General features: G+C 34.0%; 1 protein-coding gene across 1 annotated transcript in view; it reads right to left on the bottom strand.

Moving 5' to 3' along the window:
• PSMD14 (proteasome 26S subunit, non-ATPase 14) overlaps nucleotides 1-16,866 on the bottom strand; it is a 47,368-nt gene that overhangs the window by 13,902 nt on the left and 16,600 nt on the right. Inside the window, exons 4-7 of the mRNA XM_030454508.1 lie at nucleotides 9,589-9,660; nucleotides 9,147-9,266; nucleotides 7,978-8,048; nucleotides 6,865-7,015 (exon numbers count right to left, since the gene is read on the bottom strand). Of these exons, the coding sequence (XP_030310368.1) occupies nucleotides 6,865-7,015; nucleotides 7,978-8,048; nucleotides 9,147-9,266; nucleotides 9,589-9,660 (414 nt within the window). The remainder of the gene's footprint in view (nucleotides 1-6,864; nucleotides 7,016-7,977; nucleotides 8,049-9,146; nucleotides 9,267-9,588; nucleotides 9,661-16,866) is intronic.

Raw genomic sequence — 16,866 nt, 5'->3', positions numbered from 1 at the left:
TTTATGCCATTTCCAATGAAAAGCACGAAGAACTAAAACTGACTCATGCCAAATGCATATCACTGAATTGCTGTGATTCTGAGTTTGAAGTTTGCAACGTGGAAATTATTTATAAAATGTCATTTTTAGCTCTGGAAAATATATTCCTAAGAGTATGTGCATTTTCCTTCTCTGCCCTTAGAGAATTGCTTACTTGTGGTCAAATCTGCAGTACAACTTGAATATCCATACTGTGAGGGGAGAGAACTACAGTATAATACATTTATTTTGACAAGTGAGGGCATGCATCCATAACTCCCAAGTAGCAAAGCCATAAGTTTTAAAGCTATATACCTTAATGAAGATAAATGGACTATTCTACATCCACCACAGCAAAAGAAATTAAACATTTAGTAGTTTTCAACAAAAGTCTTCTTGGAACTTTTTTGTTTTAAGGAAGGGCATGAACTGAAGTAACCTATGTAAATAGTAGGCAAATATACAGCACTTAATTAAATAACAAGTTTAAAGGATGTTGTAAACCAATATTAAGAGCACCAGCATTGATATTAACAGTTTTGGTGTTTCGTTAAAAAAATTAGGAAGTAAATTATGCAAAATATATTATTTTGACTGTGTGCAACTACTATAAAAATGCTGGATTTAAAAAAACCAGTAGCAGAACAGTGGTATTGGAAAAATACATCCTGAACTGAAAAAACGTGAGTGGCCTATACTGTCACGCAGATGCAACTCAGCTACAAATGTGATTCTTCAACAAAAAACCCCAGCCTTAATTCATCAAATTCCGAACAATCATATCTCCTTCCTTGTTCTTCAAATCAGGCTCCTATCAAAAAACTTGCACAGATTAAATTAGGATGTGTCCGTCTCTGATGTGCATCAAATGCTCTATTCTACATCGAATATTCTGGTTAAGAAATACCCCAGTGCTGTAAGAGTATCTAAATTTACTACACATTGTACAAAAGGTACAGAAATGTACCCCTGAAATTTCAACCAAAATTATCCATTGTAAAGGTAATCTCTTAGAATTTTTTCCCTTTACAATAGAAAACTGTTAGCAACTTCAGTTTTAATAATGAAAGCTGTCCCAAGTATAAAGGATTCTGACATAAAAATGCAAGTAGGTTTCAAAATATATTTTAAAATATCATCTGCATAACTATTCACAAAAAAATGATATTTCTCCAAAGCAGTAGTGACAATAAAGTCAATATCTCCTCCAATCCTGCGGAATTTTCCAAGGGAAAAGACAGGTTCAAAGGGAAAATAATAGCACCCTGAGAGAAGAGGTCTGAAAACATGCAATCTTTCAGCAAACTACTGTAAAACACATCCATCTGAAGAAAACTCTTGAAAACTCTTGATGGTAACTTCAGTGTTCAGAAAAGTATAGTTAAATCTGTGACTGCTTTTGGTTTCACTCTTCTAGAATATTAAGCAATCACCGAATTATAAAACCGTTCATATGTATATTGGTCTTGATAAGTTGGGAGGATTTGCAACACAAAAACTTTCTCAGAAAAGGAGTTCTGCTGCCTTTCCCCACATATGTCGACAAGCTGAGATGGTATATAGAAAATTTCATCTAATCTGGAACAGGAAAGTAGCACATGAATGTAGCAGAAGAGATCAAAACTATTTGCACATTGCTATTCTTATGGTGAGCACTCAACAAAATGACCATCTGTTACTCTTAAGAGGTAAAAACTAAAATCAGGTATTAACAAAACATCGCTCATATAGACAACGAAATACACACAGGTTGTCACCTAGATTTAGAAGTACCAATGGACAAAAAAATATAGGAAAGGGAGTGTTTTATGGAAGAGGTCACCAGAATAAGTCATCCAGCAAATGAAAACCAAAGCTCTTTTCAACCACGTTATCTACTGGTTTCATGGTGACATTTAATCCTATGCCTACATCAAATTTGTCTACTTTGAAAATCTGACAAATTTCCACCAGCACAAAACGAAAAACATGCTGGAAAACCACTAAATTTCAAAGTATAGTGTTTGAGCCACCACACTTTTATGACAGGCATAGAATGCTTTATCATTATAAACAAACTTCAAGATACTTTTTTTAAAGATACTATTTTTCTTTGTTAAGAGCTCAGTTGAACTTCGAGACATTCACCCAGCTCAAAGTGACCTTGGCTTCGGACAGCCATGGCTTTGCTACAGACCTCCAGCAACATCTTTTTTTTTTTTTTCTCTCCAACTAACAATTATTTCAGGACAAATAGTATTTAAAAAAAAAAAAGGCAGTGTAACTGTCCTTCTTTGGGACTTCTGGAAGTATAAGAATATTTTTTTTCACACTTTAAAAATAAGTAAAATAGAAATTATAAAGTTCATCACATTAGTTACTCCTTTTAGAATGAAATTTTAACGATCACATAAATTTAACAAAAGAAAGCAATTTATGACTTCCACTGAAAAAAGAGACTGAACAAAGTGGTTTTAGATTACAGCCCACATTCTGGATACTTGTTGAAGTACCAAACTGCTCAGTTCAGAAGAGGTTACTCAGACCACAGAACAAAGTTCTTCAATTATGTATATGGCAAGAGACTGTCATAACGAACTGAAATGGGGTGTGATGGACTGTATACAAGGGAAAAAAACCAAACAAAACCCAACTGCAGCGACAATTTAAGTATCGGAATGGCATTTAATTTCCATGAGTGTTGCATTTCAAGTGCACAGAAGTCTAAGCGAGCTGGTCTGCACTCAGTGCTGACACTGTGCTCTGCATAAAGCTGGACTAGATGATCTCCTGAGATCATTCACAACTGGAATTATTTTGGTTTCCCTGGCTACCCAACTGTACGCTATTTTCTTTTCCTGTATCCTTTGAATAAGATTAAATATCATAGCAAAGCTGTCTTCTGGAAGTGGCAGGATATGGCTTAAGCACAAGATTAAGATGCATAATGTGTTTGGTTTTATCTGTCAGGAGGTGATTAACAAGTAAAATTTATAAAAAGTTATTGTAATGACACATCTTTTCCTCAACAATTAAACAAAAATATTTTTGTCATAAACCAACAGATACTCCTACAAATACATATGACAGTGCCTTGCTAGGAAAAATTACAGTATAGCTGACATGAAATTTTGCTGTATGAATAAGAGATTTTGCTACATCTCCTACTAAAGACCAGACACACCAACAAACTTCTCAGCTGTACCAAACAGACTTCTGACATTTTTGGATATTTTAATGATCCTTATGCCAGCAATTATTTATGAATACAAACCAATAAACTACTCCAGAAAAACCGTTTTAAATGATCAGGATTTAATAATAGAGATTTAACAATTAAAACTGTTCAAAAAGCCCACCACTTTATTCTCAATTTAACTTATATGAGTGCAATACAGTAAATCAACGCTTGCAGAGGTAAAGATATGATAGAGTGGGTTCAGCATAGTTATATTTTCCTTAGGAGGTGAGGAACAGCTGCTCAGTTTAGGTCCAAAAATTTTTATTTTTAACATTTGGCAAAGGTATATAGTTCTCTGTACATACACTTCAAAATGTATGTTGGAAATAAATATGAAATGTCAATATTTAGCTTTATTCCAGATCTTTAATGAAATTACTGCTTCTGTGGAATATTCTAAATATGTATTACAGCTTCCATTACACAGACTGGAAAACTGGAGGTGGTAAGAGAAAGGTTTATTACTAAGTACAAGATGAATAAACAGCTAGCCAGATTGCCCCACTGACCATATTTCAGCATTTTCTTTGACATAATCCATAGAAACAACTTTTAAAATAATTTTAAAAAAGCAAAATGGGTTCTGGTAACACTGTTTTTCAGCTAAATTTCACTGATCTGTTTGTTGTGATTTTATTTTACAGATGCCTAGAATATTATTAGCTTAAAAATTGCAATATATGATACCGAGTCATGAAAAACATACTGTGTCCAAGAACATGTATGTAAAAATAAGATCAGTATTTAAAATTACTTGTCCTTCATGTGTCCTACTATATTTACGTAATAATATCCAATTCCTAAAATTTTGATTAAAGCAATTGACATTCAGACCACAGATCCATGAGGGATTTGTTTTTATATAAGGGTTGTATGACTTAAATTTTTTTTAACTGACTGTAGAATTACAAGAATTATATGTATTCTTATCTTTAAATTGCAATCATACACCTAGGTATGTCCTACTAGGTGTTTAGAATATGTGCAACCAGATAAGGACTGCTAACAAAGATCTTAACAAGTTTTTGCATTCTACCAGTGACAGGGCAAACTGCTTTTTAATGCTCTAGGGTAGTCAGGGTGGACCTGAAGCTCCTCACCAGAATTCATTTTAACTTCCTGACACATAAAAATAACCTCTGCCCTGGTTATTCTTCACTAGCAAAACCATGACTGCTTCACTGAATACAAGCCATAGCAATTTATGTGGGCATGGACCTGCCCTGAGGCAGGTTTAAAATTAGCTAATGTGGTATTTTGGACTTTGTTTTAAAATATATCTAATCTCAGTCAAAACACACCATATTAAAATCTTCTATGCCACATGTTCACTATAAATTTTTTGCCAGTTATGCTAGTAAAAGGTATAATGAGTAATGATTTTGGACTCACATAGCTACATAGACAAGCAATACCCCAAACACCAACAAAACTACTTCTGCAAGCAGTTCTTCTGCCGGCCCTGAGAAACAGCAGGTTCTTCCCTGAAATAGGCTTAGCTCAAATTGTCTAACATACGAAGAGACACTGGATGACATACTAAGGCAATCATGCACATGAAGCATTCAAACCTGAGATAAGAAATCTCCTGGAGCTCTGATATATCTGTTCATCACTCAGTTAATCTAAAATTAAAGTACATTTTAATATAAGCAATCTTGCCAACCAGGATCACATTCCATGGCCCAATCTCACTCTTAGAAACAAGAAATTAATTACGAGTGGTATTCATAATTTGGAGGATTCTTTCTACTTCTAAGCTTTTAAAGATGCACATGCTAGAAACATGACAGGTGTAAACTTTTTTTTCAATGCGAAACCTGAGAACGTCATTATGCTGCCTGTAGCAGCTAGACATGTATGAAAAACAAACAAGACTTCCAGTGATCTCAAGCACTGGCAGCAACGCCATAAAAGCAGCTGCAATTTCAAAAAAGGTTTAGATGGACAATAATTCCAGAAATGCTTAGATGGACAAAAAATTATTCACATTCAAAACCAAACATGCCAATGATCATTTCTTGAGAAGAAGAAAGACATCCAAAGATGTCATCTATGTTTAACAACAGTATCAAAAATGTTAAAATAAAAATCAAAACCTCTAAGTGAGCAAGCGTGGTTTAACAGTAGCAAGACTTACTGGGAAGCTTTTCTCCTTAACAGATTTAATTGCTAGTGAGGTCTAAATTATATACTAATACAAGCCTGAAAACTGTATTTTAACAAAACGAAAATAATCTTATTCCAACATTTCCACTGGAATGGAAGAATGAGAAAAACAGGAAAAAGTTCTAGAAAAAATAGGTCAGGAGTAATTAAATATTGTGCTGCATCAATTTTTTCCCAGAAAAACTTAAATTTTCTTCCACTCTTTATGCAATTTAAAAGCAAGCAAAATCGATTCAGATGTCTAATAGCTTCTAAAAAAGCAGAAGCTGTTAATTTTTCAATTGCCTGTTATGTAAACAAATTTACTATACAAAACAGAATTAAAAAAAACAACTGAAAATCCAGCTGTAGCTTCAGAATATTCTATTATGAAATTGATTAAAGGGAAATGAAGGGAATGAAATTAAGGGAATCCTTAGAGAAACTGCTTGGTAGTTTTAATATGATCTTACAGGAAATATGATACTAAAACTTTACAAAAGATGAATGCTTATTTTTAAATATTTATATATTTACATTAATACAATCCATATAAACTACTATGCATTTCAATAATTGTTCTACAATACAATCAGAGTGCATGCTCAAACAAAACACCTCAGCAGTATTTTAAAGCAGTAAACCACCTAGCCAATTTCTCTATGTTCTGTAGTTTTTCTAATCCACTCTCCCTGTGGTTGAGCAAAATCGAATTGCCTCTCACATTTGCAGACAGCTCTGTGAAGGTGATAATAGAGCTGCTCCCTGCTGTCATGAGGCAGGAAATAGGAAAATGGCATATGGGGCTAGAAAGAAATAAAAAGAGAACTAAACAAGAACAAAAGAGATTTCAACAAAGGACAACTCTAACCCAATATGCTTTGTAAGTTAATATCTTTTCATAATCATTTAACAGACTTAATAATTTATCTGCTCACTGTTCAAAAACTTAAATGCTTGATATCAAGTCTTCTGTAAAGTTTTATTTCCAAAAAATTTGGAATAGAAATTATACTAAAAGCCATCACACACAAAGCCTATAAATCAGTGCCTTCTTAGTAACCACGTTAAGGGGATGTACTATTCCAGTATGTTAGCAACTGATCTTTGATTTTGTGGCTAAAATGTTACTGTATTTTATGTATACATTTACATTAACATTATGTATACATTTACATTTTAGTCTGAAACAATGTAAACTTAGCTTATGAAAACATGTTGAGTGACTCCTGAATAGCAAAATATTAAGGGAGGATTATGATTGTTTATGTGTACTGACAGTATCATAGATTTCCAACATGTTTAAGAACTACTAATATAAGATGCAAAATAAAATTTATCTTTTAATTTTAAATATGAAATTTAAAAATTATTAATGAAGAATGGGCCTCCAAAAATCAAGAACTTACACATATTTACAGCACTTCTACAGTGAATCTTAAAAAAGTACCTTAAAAAAAAAAAAAAGCCTACTATACCTTTCCTTTCACACTCTGAATGGGATCCACAACCACAGCAACAGCTCTTTCAGATAAGGCTTCAAAACTCTGCTGAGTATTGATATCTACACCAGACAACCAACAGCCAAAGCCAGGGTGACTATGATACCAACCAACTACCATCTCAGGTCTGAAACATAGAGAACATTGAGATTCTTAAAAATAAAAACACATAACAAATGAAGAAATAGTAACGTATCAGGGCATAAATTTGGATGAGCTGTGAAAGAAATCTCACTAGAAATATTTAAATTACTCTTCATACTATGTTGAAAATATGGACATGAATAAAGTCTACAAAAGAGGGCTATCATTAAGGAATGCACATTAGCAGTGGCAGATCATGCTTTCAGTTTTTCACCCTGTTACCACACCTTTCCTGAACCAGTTTTTACCCTTTCAGCACTTGAGTAAATATCTACTCTAACTCCTTGGCAGAGAGGGTTCAATTTTAACAGCAAAAAGTTCATTTCAGACATGGACAACAGGAACCAACGGTGGGAAAGGATTAAATATCAATTAAACCAGCAGTAGAACTAGGAACTCAGTCAAAAAGCAATTTGCAGTGTTCTGTTCAGCTGCTGAGCCCTTTTGCTAACATTAATTTTAAAGTTTTTCCCACAGTAAAAGAATTTTAGCAAGCAGATGACAACTGTTGAGAGGTAGGAGTGGAATAAAAATTTGTTTAAATGTTAGGATCTTTTACAGAATTATTTGCCCTTTCTTTTCATTAAAATTACCCATACATAAGCAATAATTTGTTTTTAAAATCTTAATTAAAAGACATAAAAAAAAAATCTTTTAAGCAGGTACATCTAGTAACTTCCTATATTGAAACTGAGCAGCATTCTAATCTTTCTGTAAAATAATCAAAGCTGTAAGTTTTACATGAGTGACACTCTCCTCACAACTGAAATGCATGAGGTGGACTGAATTACATGCTAAGCTATTCACTAGCTATGGGCCAATTATTTTTTTTTAACCACTACTAATAGTCTCTAAGTGTCTAGTTTTGCAGAAAGCCACACATTCCTTCTAAACAACATGGGGGGAGTACTTGTTACTGTCAGCCCTCTTTAGGGGGTGACTTACCTTCCTGTCTGTTTCAGCATATCCAACATTTTTGCTTGAAATACAGGATCAACTGCCTCCACACTGACACCCTGATGTAGAAGAGAAGACAGACAAAAAGTCAGAACAGTTGTACAAAAAGCAATACTATATTTTAACTTGTTACTTTCCACAAGCAGAAAATTAAACACCATTTATAAGTACCTCTTCAGAAGGGCAACCTGAATACTTTAGAACTACTTGATACAACTGCCTTAAAAATTAATACAATTTTTACAAATACATTTCAATGTGGTTTTTAAAATGCCAAAAAGTATATTTGTAATTGCTATGTAAGTGATCTCTCTACTATGAGTAAAGATGATTAAACAAGCATAGGAATTAACATTTTCCTCCTCTTTTTGTTCTGAAATTTCTGGACGGTTATTTCTCACAACCTCAGCTCTACGGGTTTTATTCAAGATAAATGTCACGTGCTGGCTTGTTGCAGATTCTGCTTATACTACGTACATGCATAGAATAAAGTCAGGACAAAATAATTTGAAAATTTCAGTTATGGACAGCTCTGAATTACAAAGAGATCTATGCTTGTTTTAAAAACAGTATTTCATTCAAGTGACACATAAAAAAATACTATAAATTGCCATTATAGCCATTGGCTCATCGTATCTTTAAAGTAACTCTTTATAGCATGATTATTCTTACTCACAGTTAAAATACTTTTTTTTTATATTATAAAAATATCATTTAATAGATACGCCACTCTAAGATCTGTAAAAGAGAGAGACTTTGAAGTATATCTATAGCATCATCACAGCTAAGGGCATTTTGAATCTTTTCTCTAGCTGAAGTATCTGAGTTCTTAAAGCTATCAATTTATAAAGCTTTCAAGTAATGTTATACAAACGTATTTCGCCATATGTAAAGACATAGCAACTCTATATACTGATACACCCTATTATGTACTAGTCTTTGCTAAAAATAAATAAAAACTAAGCTGTTGTTTTTTGTTCTGTTTTTTTTTTTACTGAAACCATTAAATCCATTAGACATGTTCAAATTATACTTAGTAGGTTTTACCTTAAGAGTTCATAAACGAGGTAAAGCAGGAAAGCTTTTAGAATGTATTTACCATAAGAAAAAACAACCAAGCAAACAGAATTATCAAGGTCTAGATGTAAAGAACTTACCGTCCCTGACTGTGGCATTGCAAAAACATCAATCACTCTCACAGTGTAATCATCAACAAATTCCCCGAGCATCAGACCCATAACTTCCATAGGGACACCAGCACGACCATGCTTCAACATCTGGAATTAAGATCAAATGACACTGTGTATTTAACAGGAGGTTCAAGTTTCACTTGGGATAGTTCTTTCTGGTTTGGTTTTTGTTTCTGATCTATAGATAATTTGCAACTGGTATCACTTCTGCAAACTGTGAGGAAGTATGAGGTAGTAAAAATAAGCTAAAAAGAAATAATTTTCTTACTCTGAGAGGTCTGAACAGTATTAATTTATTTTAAAAATTAGTCTGATCAGCACCTAAGGAGCACAAGTCCATAAACTGGATTGGTGCCAGGTGCTCTGTCTCCAGCATTATTGACAGATGCAGTACATACACAACACTTACTTTCAGCAGTGCAAGGGAAGAGATATAAACCTGTTCCGCTGTATCGACTGCAGGAGCATCTGTTGGTGGCCCCTATGAAAACAGTAAACAATTATTTTTATTCTGTAGTTTCCAAATGTTTTGTTTTCAGTATCACAAAACTTACAGGAAAATTCAGATATAATTGCGACTGTGTGTTTTAATGCTGTTCTTACAAACAAAACCAAAAAGAAGCACACTCAAACCCTAAACATTTCCTTAGAACACCTTCCTCCAATATCTATTTTTTTTAAAACAAGTCACCTACCCATCACCCCCTGTCTCCCCCCACCAAAACAACATCAATCTAAAGAGCAATCTTATAATAATCAGCAAAATAAAAAAACAGCAAGTATTGCACTGGGTACAAACCTGTTACAAGGCATACAGGCTAAGAGTCAGATAAGTTTCCATTAGTCAGCCTTGCTGCAATGCTAACCTTCGTCAGCTGTAAAATACAGCCAGTTCTCCAATTAACTATGTGTTTCTTACAGTGGTGTGAATGTAAATGCTGCTGGGCTAGCATGATTAACTGGCACCAACACAAACAGCAATTTCCCTTTGCTTCATCAGCTTTCAGCTAAAGAGGACTTGCAGATAAAGGCTATGGGAGTACTTTGCAGATACATCGGTACAGTGAGAGAAAAAATGGACCTCCGATCCCTAGGTGGAAAAGCTGTGAACAAAATACTTTGCTCTTTGCCTTATGAGTAGTTATTCAAAAATTAGCACAACTGTCCCAGGTGTGAATGATTGGTTGAAACAGGTTTAGTGTAACTGCTGAAAATGAAAAACACAAGAGGCAGCAGTTTAAATGTTCCTTTCTCGAGAAGCAAGACATATTGCTCTTTCACACAGAATTCCGTACCAGTGCACCTTCTTACAGGCTTCTTACACTGCATTTATTCCTTTAAAACTAAATTGTGTACAACAGATTTCCCCTGAAAAGGCAAAAGGCTACTGGTGCACTAAGTGATACCATTTTAGAAGGCTAACAAAGCAACTATGGAGATAAGAGGGAAAAAATGGTGCATTTATACTAACATTTTGTTGATTTAGAACTTTGATTCATAGTTAAAAGAAAACTGGGCAAAAAATTAAAAAGTTTGAGTAAACTGATTTTTCACTGTGGAACATTTAAGAACAACATATACCCACATCATCACACAGAAGACAATTATTGACACAAGCCACGGCCTCCTGAAGATAAAACCAGGAACTTAAGTAATCAGCATATCAGTTTTGTATAGTAATTGCCCTTTCTGCACACTTTCCCTTTTTACACACAGATGAAAACATCATCTAGTCTTCAGAGTGCTTTAAAGACTGGAATCAAATCCAGTTGTTGGGTTTTTTACCTCAGCGTCAAAGAATTCCTTCTGGAATTGTCTCCAGATCAAATCTTTTTATTTTGAATCCAGTCTTTATGTTTTGAAACTCTCATACATGCATGGATCACAACTGCTTCCTAACACTTTTCAACTTTGATTTCCAACTTTGATACTGCTGACCATCAGCTCTTGATATTTGCTTTCCCTCACTTCTTAATACTCATTGCTGATTCTTCTGTCACTTTGGCCTTTCCATCATCCAACAGGTTTAACTTTTCACCTTCTATAATATTCTTGCCAAAGGTCCATTTTTAATCAATTCCACTTCTTCATCAGGTATTTCCCTAAATAACCCAACAGTGAGATGCTCCAGTGGAAAAGTGTTCCTCCAGTACTTAAAATAAGAAACTATACAAGCAGTTCTTTAGAACACACAGAACCAGCACAGGGCACCTGAATCACTTACTCCTAATTTACTACAACTGAATTGTCTGACTGCTAAAGCTCCAAATGCCCAATCATTTTGATACTATGTTTTTTTTCTCCGTAAGTAAATTTACTTTCTTAATTCTATCTCTTCTGCTTTAAGTCTATTTTAAGCGATCTTGTTTTCACTTAGAAGTCTTAATACTCCGGAAAGCCCAAAGACACTATTTCCACTGCTAAAAATATAGCACAGATGAGTTGGGTTCTAATTAAACAAACAAACAATTTATTCAATTGATAACAGCCCCTTTCTTCACACATAAAGCTCTCTTCCAATTTTCTACCAGTTCTACACCAGGGAAGGTCTGATGTGAGAATAAAAGTACAAACACAGTAACCTTCTGCTTTAGGAAGAACCATAACACCATACATACTCTACATTTGTCCCAGACTTTATTTAATATTTCACTGTAAGCAAGCACCCAAATTTAACGTTAAGTATTATTTAAAATAAATAGCATTAAAAAAAAAATCTCCCCAAAACCAGTGTGAGTAGTTCTCTGTTTTCTGGATGTCTAATGTTGATGTTTAATTGAGACTAGCTGCTCAAAAATCAAAAGCTTGACCTGAAGTTTATTTTGCATACTCTCCTATATGGAACCTCTCATGTCTGTTAAGATGGCAGATCACACTGACACCTTTCCTGCAGCTGAGGCACTAATCACATCTGTCCCCTATGTTCACAACTTGTAAGAGTTTAATTATTGTTCATAACTTTTCCCATTTTAAAATCTATTTAAAATCAGTCAGTACATTCAACACTTACAGGGAGGAGACAAACATTATTACATTTTGTTTCTGTAATAAGGCAACTAAAGTACCTTTAGTTTAAGCAAAGGAGGCAACTGAGGCAGGATGCTACCTACTATACTTATTCCTAATGTTTCCTTCTTTTATAATTTCTATATTCTTTGGAGCTTTCAAATGCTTGATCACCTCAGTGATAGACCAGAGGGGATATTTAGTATCATACTTTATCAATCCTTTAGGCACTGAATGAGATAGGTTTCAAAAACAGAAACTACCTAATCTTAAAAGTTCTCCTGCCAGAACCCATGCCAAACAATTTCTAATTCATAAAGGAATGCTTCATTGGTTTACATCAACATGCTTTTTTTTAAAGCCATGCTATTCACTGTGAATGACTTTGCACACTAAATGTGAGTTTAAATACTTATATATCAATGTCTACAATAAACATTAGGAGATATTAAGTGCAAACTCCACTGTTTCAATTTAAGCACATGCCTGAGCAAGATATTAAAAACTGAAGATTAGCTTCCACTTTTGTCATGCAGTCCAACCTGTTTACTTGAACTCTAAAAAACTAGCTAGTGATACCATACAATGCAAATATAATCCAGGTTTATTAATTCTCAGTCATATTATAAAATGCAGCAATACTAAGTATTTCTTTGGTCACAGAAGTCTTTTGTGATAACTTTACTATCTTCTTTAAGTCTGCTCTTTTCTCCTTACAGATAATACATACTAAATAAATTATGAGAAAATCAAACGATTTATTACACTGTACCAATTATATGTATTTATTTTCATGTTAATATTCTTTCCTTTGTTTTGCTATAGAACTCTTTTGAGTTCTGAAATTATTTTGATGTACCCACTCAGGAATTTTGAGGATACATAGGTCAAAACTCATCCAGAATCTATCTTCACAACAGATTTAGTTGCACATTAATTTTCTACCACAGATAATATGGCACAGAAAATACTATACACACACTTGTCTTTCTACAGAAAATTATAAACCCAAAGCTAATCAAATTCTTAACATAAAACTTCTAAGGATTTAGCAGATAAAACCAATCTTGAGTCTTCCAAGTAGTTTACTTGGCTTTAGACAATGCCAGTTTGAAAAGCAGACATTTGGAAACTGGAAAAAATTTACTTCCATTTCCAACGACTTCCTTTGCCTTAAATGGCTGATAATCTAACAGAGCCCTGGAGTGACTGCCACTGCTCCTGTGTGCTAGATACACGGTATGTGGTAGCTAACTAGAGCTAGAAGTTTGGAGATTTTCTTGGCCTGTTTCTGGTAGTCTTCATGGAGGTTTATGTATTTCTTTCATGAAGCAGAGGAAGAAAGACTTTATTAACTAATCGCTACATGGAGGTAAAACATTTGACACTGACCTTCCACAGTATGTGCTATTATCACTGTTCATAGACTTCACTGCCTGCCAAATTTAACAAAGGAACACCATCCTTATGAAACAGAGTACCAAATTAAATTAACTGGTGTTGGAAGCCCAAATGAATAATCATTTGTATTTGCAACACAAAATATCTGCTGGTATTTTTGGTTATGCTATGGTATCCAAAGAAGGTCAGACACTTCTCCCACTGCACAGTTGTGTAAGACTGTCCATCTTGCTGCAAAATAGCAAATACTTAATTCTGCCAACCCACAGCTTTACTGTATAATTTCTTTAGGAAATGGAGAAAAATGGGATTTGTAAGCTGCAAAGAATATTGAACATTTTTTCCAAGCATTCCTGTATAAGCTGAATACAGCAATTACTAAAACTAAAAAAAAGTATTCTAGAAAAAATTTTTAAAATGCTCTTATTGTGCTAGTAACTGAAAATCAATGTTTTTTTCTAAATCAACTATACAAGCAGCCAGTCAGTTAAATGAGCTGCCTGATGGCCAGCCAGCTCATAAAGCCCAACCAAACTCTGGTTATGTTTTTGTGTAGAATGGCAGAATCCCAGTTTCAATAATAGTTACTACCATTTCAATTAAAACAGTTATTTTTCTCAATATTTTTCAGTAGGACTTGTAATAGAAAAGAGTCATGTTCAAGATATGAACAGAAGATTATATTGTAAAATTATGCATGATGCTATTTCTGTTTCAGTTAGATGATCCAATATAAGAAGCAGCCCTTTACTTGGGCAGCCCTTGTTGACTAAGTGTTAAAGGCATTTGCCATTCTAACAGGATAAAAACTAACGCCTTGAAGTGTTATCTACCCAGGCCTTTTAGCAAATTTGTTAACACCTTTAGGTATATTACTCCACCTTTCTCTTAGTGTGAACTGGTATCAATTATTTAACCAATTTTATTATGTTATTAAAATAACTGCTGATTAAATGTGAACTAAAGTGTCATTTTAGAGCACTGCTCTTTATATGTACTACTTTACATTTATTCGAATAGGTACAGAAAATGGCCTCGACTAATTGCACAAGTAACTGAGAAATATTCCACAAATGGAGATGCTTTCTAATGTTTAAATGGATTTTCAACACCATTTTGGAGTCACACAAATAGCACTAAAGATGATTTTAAAATACATCATAGCTGTTTCAACAAAGCAACTCCATTTTGCACTGGCAACTGTAATAAAGACAGTGAACTACAGCACTGTAGAGCAAATCATAGCTTTATTGCACCAAACAACTGTGCAATATTTCTTTGTAAAAAGAACTGCTACAATAATTACTATTTTTATTTTTGCAATTGGAACAATTTAAACATGAACACAGAACACACAAGCAAACACTGACCACTATAGTGTTTATATCTTTCTCAGTAAGGTAAAAAAGAACCTTTTAATAGTTTAATTTTGTGAGTATTAAACAACTAGTGTGAAAAACAAGCTGCATGTAAACTATTTCTACTGCCTCTGCTTCAATGACTAGCTGAGGCAACCTGTTATAGGAGGTGTTAATTGGCAATAGGAGTACAAGTCAGAAGCATGTTCCCCATCGTCCTAACCCAGCAAGGCTAGGTCATTAAAGTGGAAATGAATTCTTTCATGCCGACTTAACCCTTTCAGTGCATATTTTCAGCTGTTACATCTAGAGACAATCAAGAAAGGTTAACTAAAAAAAAAGAGACAGAAAAAAACTTGCATTACTTCATAAATTAAAGAAGTATTCACCCCACCTTTTTCTTCACTTTCCTTGTATTCCTCCTCTAAAATAAGTACTTCCAATAATCACTGCATTTATTATCCACATAATAATTAGAAGAAGGGGAGATAGGAAACTGGGGTATAAATGCAGTGACAGTAATTATAAAATAACATCACATTAGAGGATGAGTCAAAAGATCAGGCACTTATAGTGAACTTACAACTGTTGGTTTGTGGAGGGAAATCAAATGGTGGGCATACATCTTGGTATGAGGGAAAAGAGCATTACAAAATACTACCTGCAGAGAGGACACAAACTCAAGCAAGCCTGCAGAGGAGACCAAGGTATTAGTGATAATAAAAAGACCTAAAAAGTTCACTAGAGTACCACTGCTCTTCTCTACTTACCCTTTGTCAGTAAGTGGTATAACATGATGACACTGACAATTTTTTCCTGTACTGAGACAATACCAATATTAAATATTATACCAGAGAAAATATCAACTCATATTCCATCAGTGGAAATGGTGAAGGGAGTAAGCCATATTCCGGGATCTCAATGGTTCTAGCAACACTGTCACGACAAGCACATAAGCCATATATTGCATTTTCTGCAGGATAGTAAGATAACATGTCATGATAGAGAAAATCATCCCATTCATAAGAAAATTTTAAAAAATAATAGTTCATAAAAAGGGAAAAATATCTTTCTTTGTACTGTGAACCATATTACTACTTGGTAGCAATTTCAAATTTCATTGCAGTTTTCTAGATAGTACCACACACAATTTTTCAGTTAGTTCCACATCAACAGGATTGTATTTTGAAGCTAGCATTATGTCTAAACAGTTTGTATGTTTAGGCCCATTTTTATACCAATTATAATCAAGCATACATAACAGACCACAAAATACCATAAGTCTAAACAAACAGCCTAGATTTCTGAAAGGATCACATTGTCTTGTTACACCATATGTCAGATGAAATAGAAATTGTAGTATTATGCTTAGTCTCATAGACAGTCTCATAGACTCCAAAATGAAGCAAGGATACTAGGGAAATATTATGGCATAATTTAAATTAAAATTATGGAGGGGGGAAAAAAAACCCCAACCCCCCAAAAAATCAGGCTAGATAATTAACCTGCCTCAGTACATTTTACAAAATCCTGTGTCCTAAAAAAGAGTTTATCCAGGTTCACACTTACATGAGAACTTCATAAACAGCAATATGATGGAGTTTAAATGCACATTTCCCATCTCTCCTCCACCTCAAAACCCAAAATTACAGAGCACAGAACATTGTATAGCTTTGAGTAGTTGGTTAAATGGGCTGGGAATCACTGATTTGCATACACCTCTTCAGTGCAGAGCCAAAACTTCACTACTTACCTTTTCTGTTTCTTTGCATTTATTTTTTTTCTAATTAACCCCCCCCAAAAAACTAAGCAATCTCAAATAAAAATAATCTCTACTTCACTGTGACACTCCTCAGAGAACCTGGCCAGGATTTTAAGAAAAAAGGAAAGAAAAGGAGCCACAAAAGTTTAGCTAATGTTTC

This window comes from Calypte anna, chromosome 7 (assembly GCF_003957555.1).
Source record: "Calypte anna isolate BGI_N300 chromosome 7, bCalAnn1_v1.p, whole genome shotgun sequence".
Taxonomy (NCBI): domain Eukaryota; kingdom Metazoa; phylum Chordata; class Aves; order Apodiformes; family Trochilidae; genus Calypte; species Calypte anna.
Note: the sequence above shows the minus strand (reverse complement) of the source record. Positions and strands in the feature narration are given on the sequence as shown.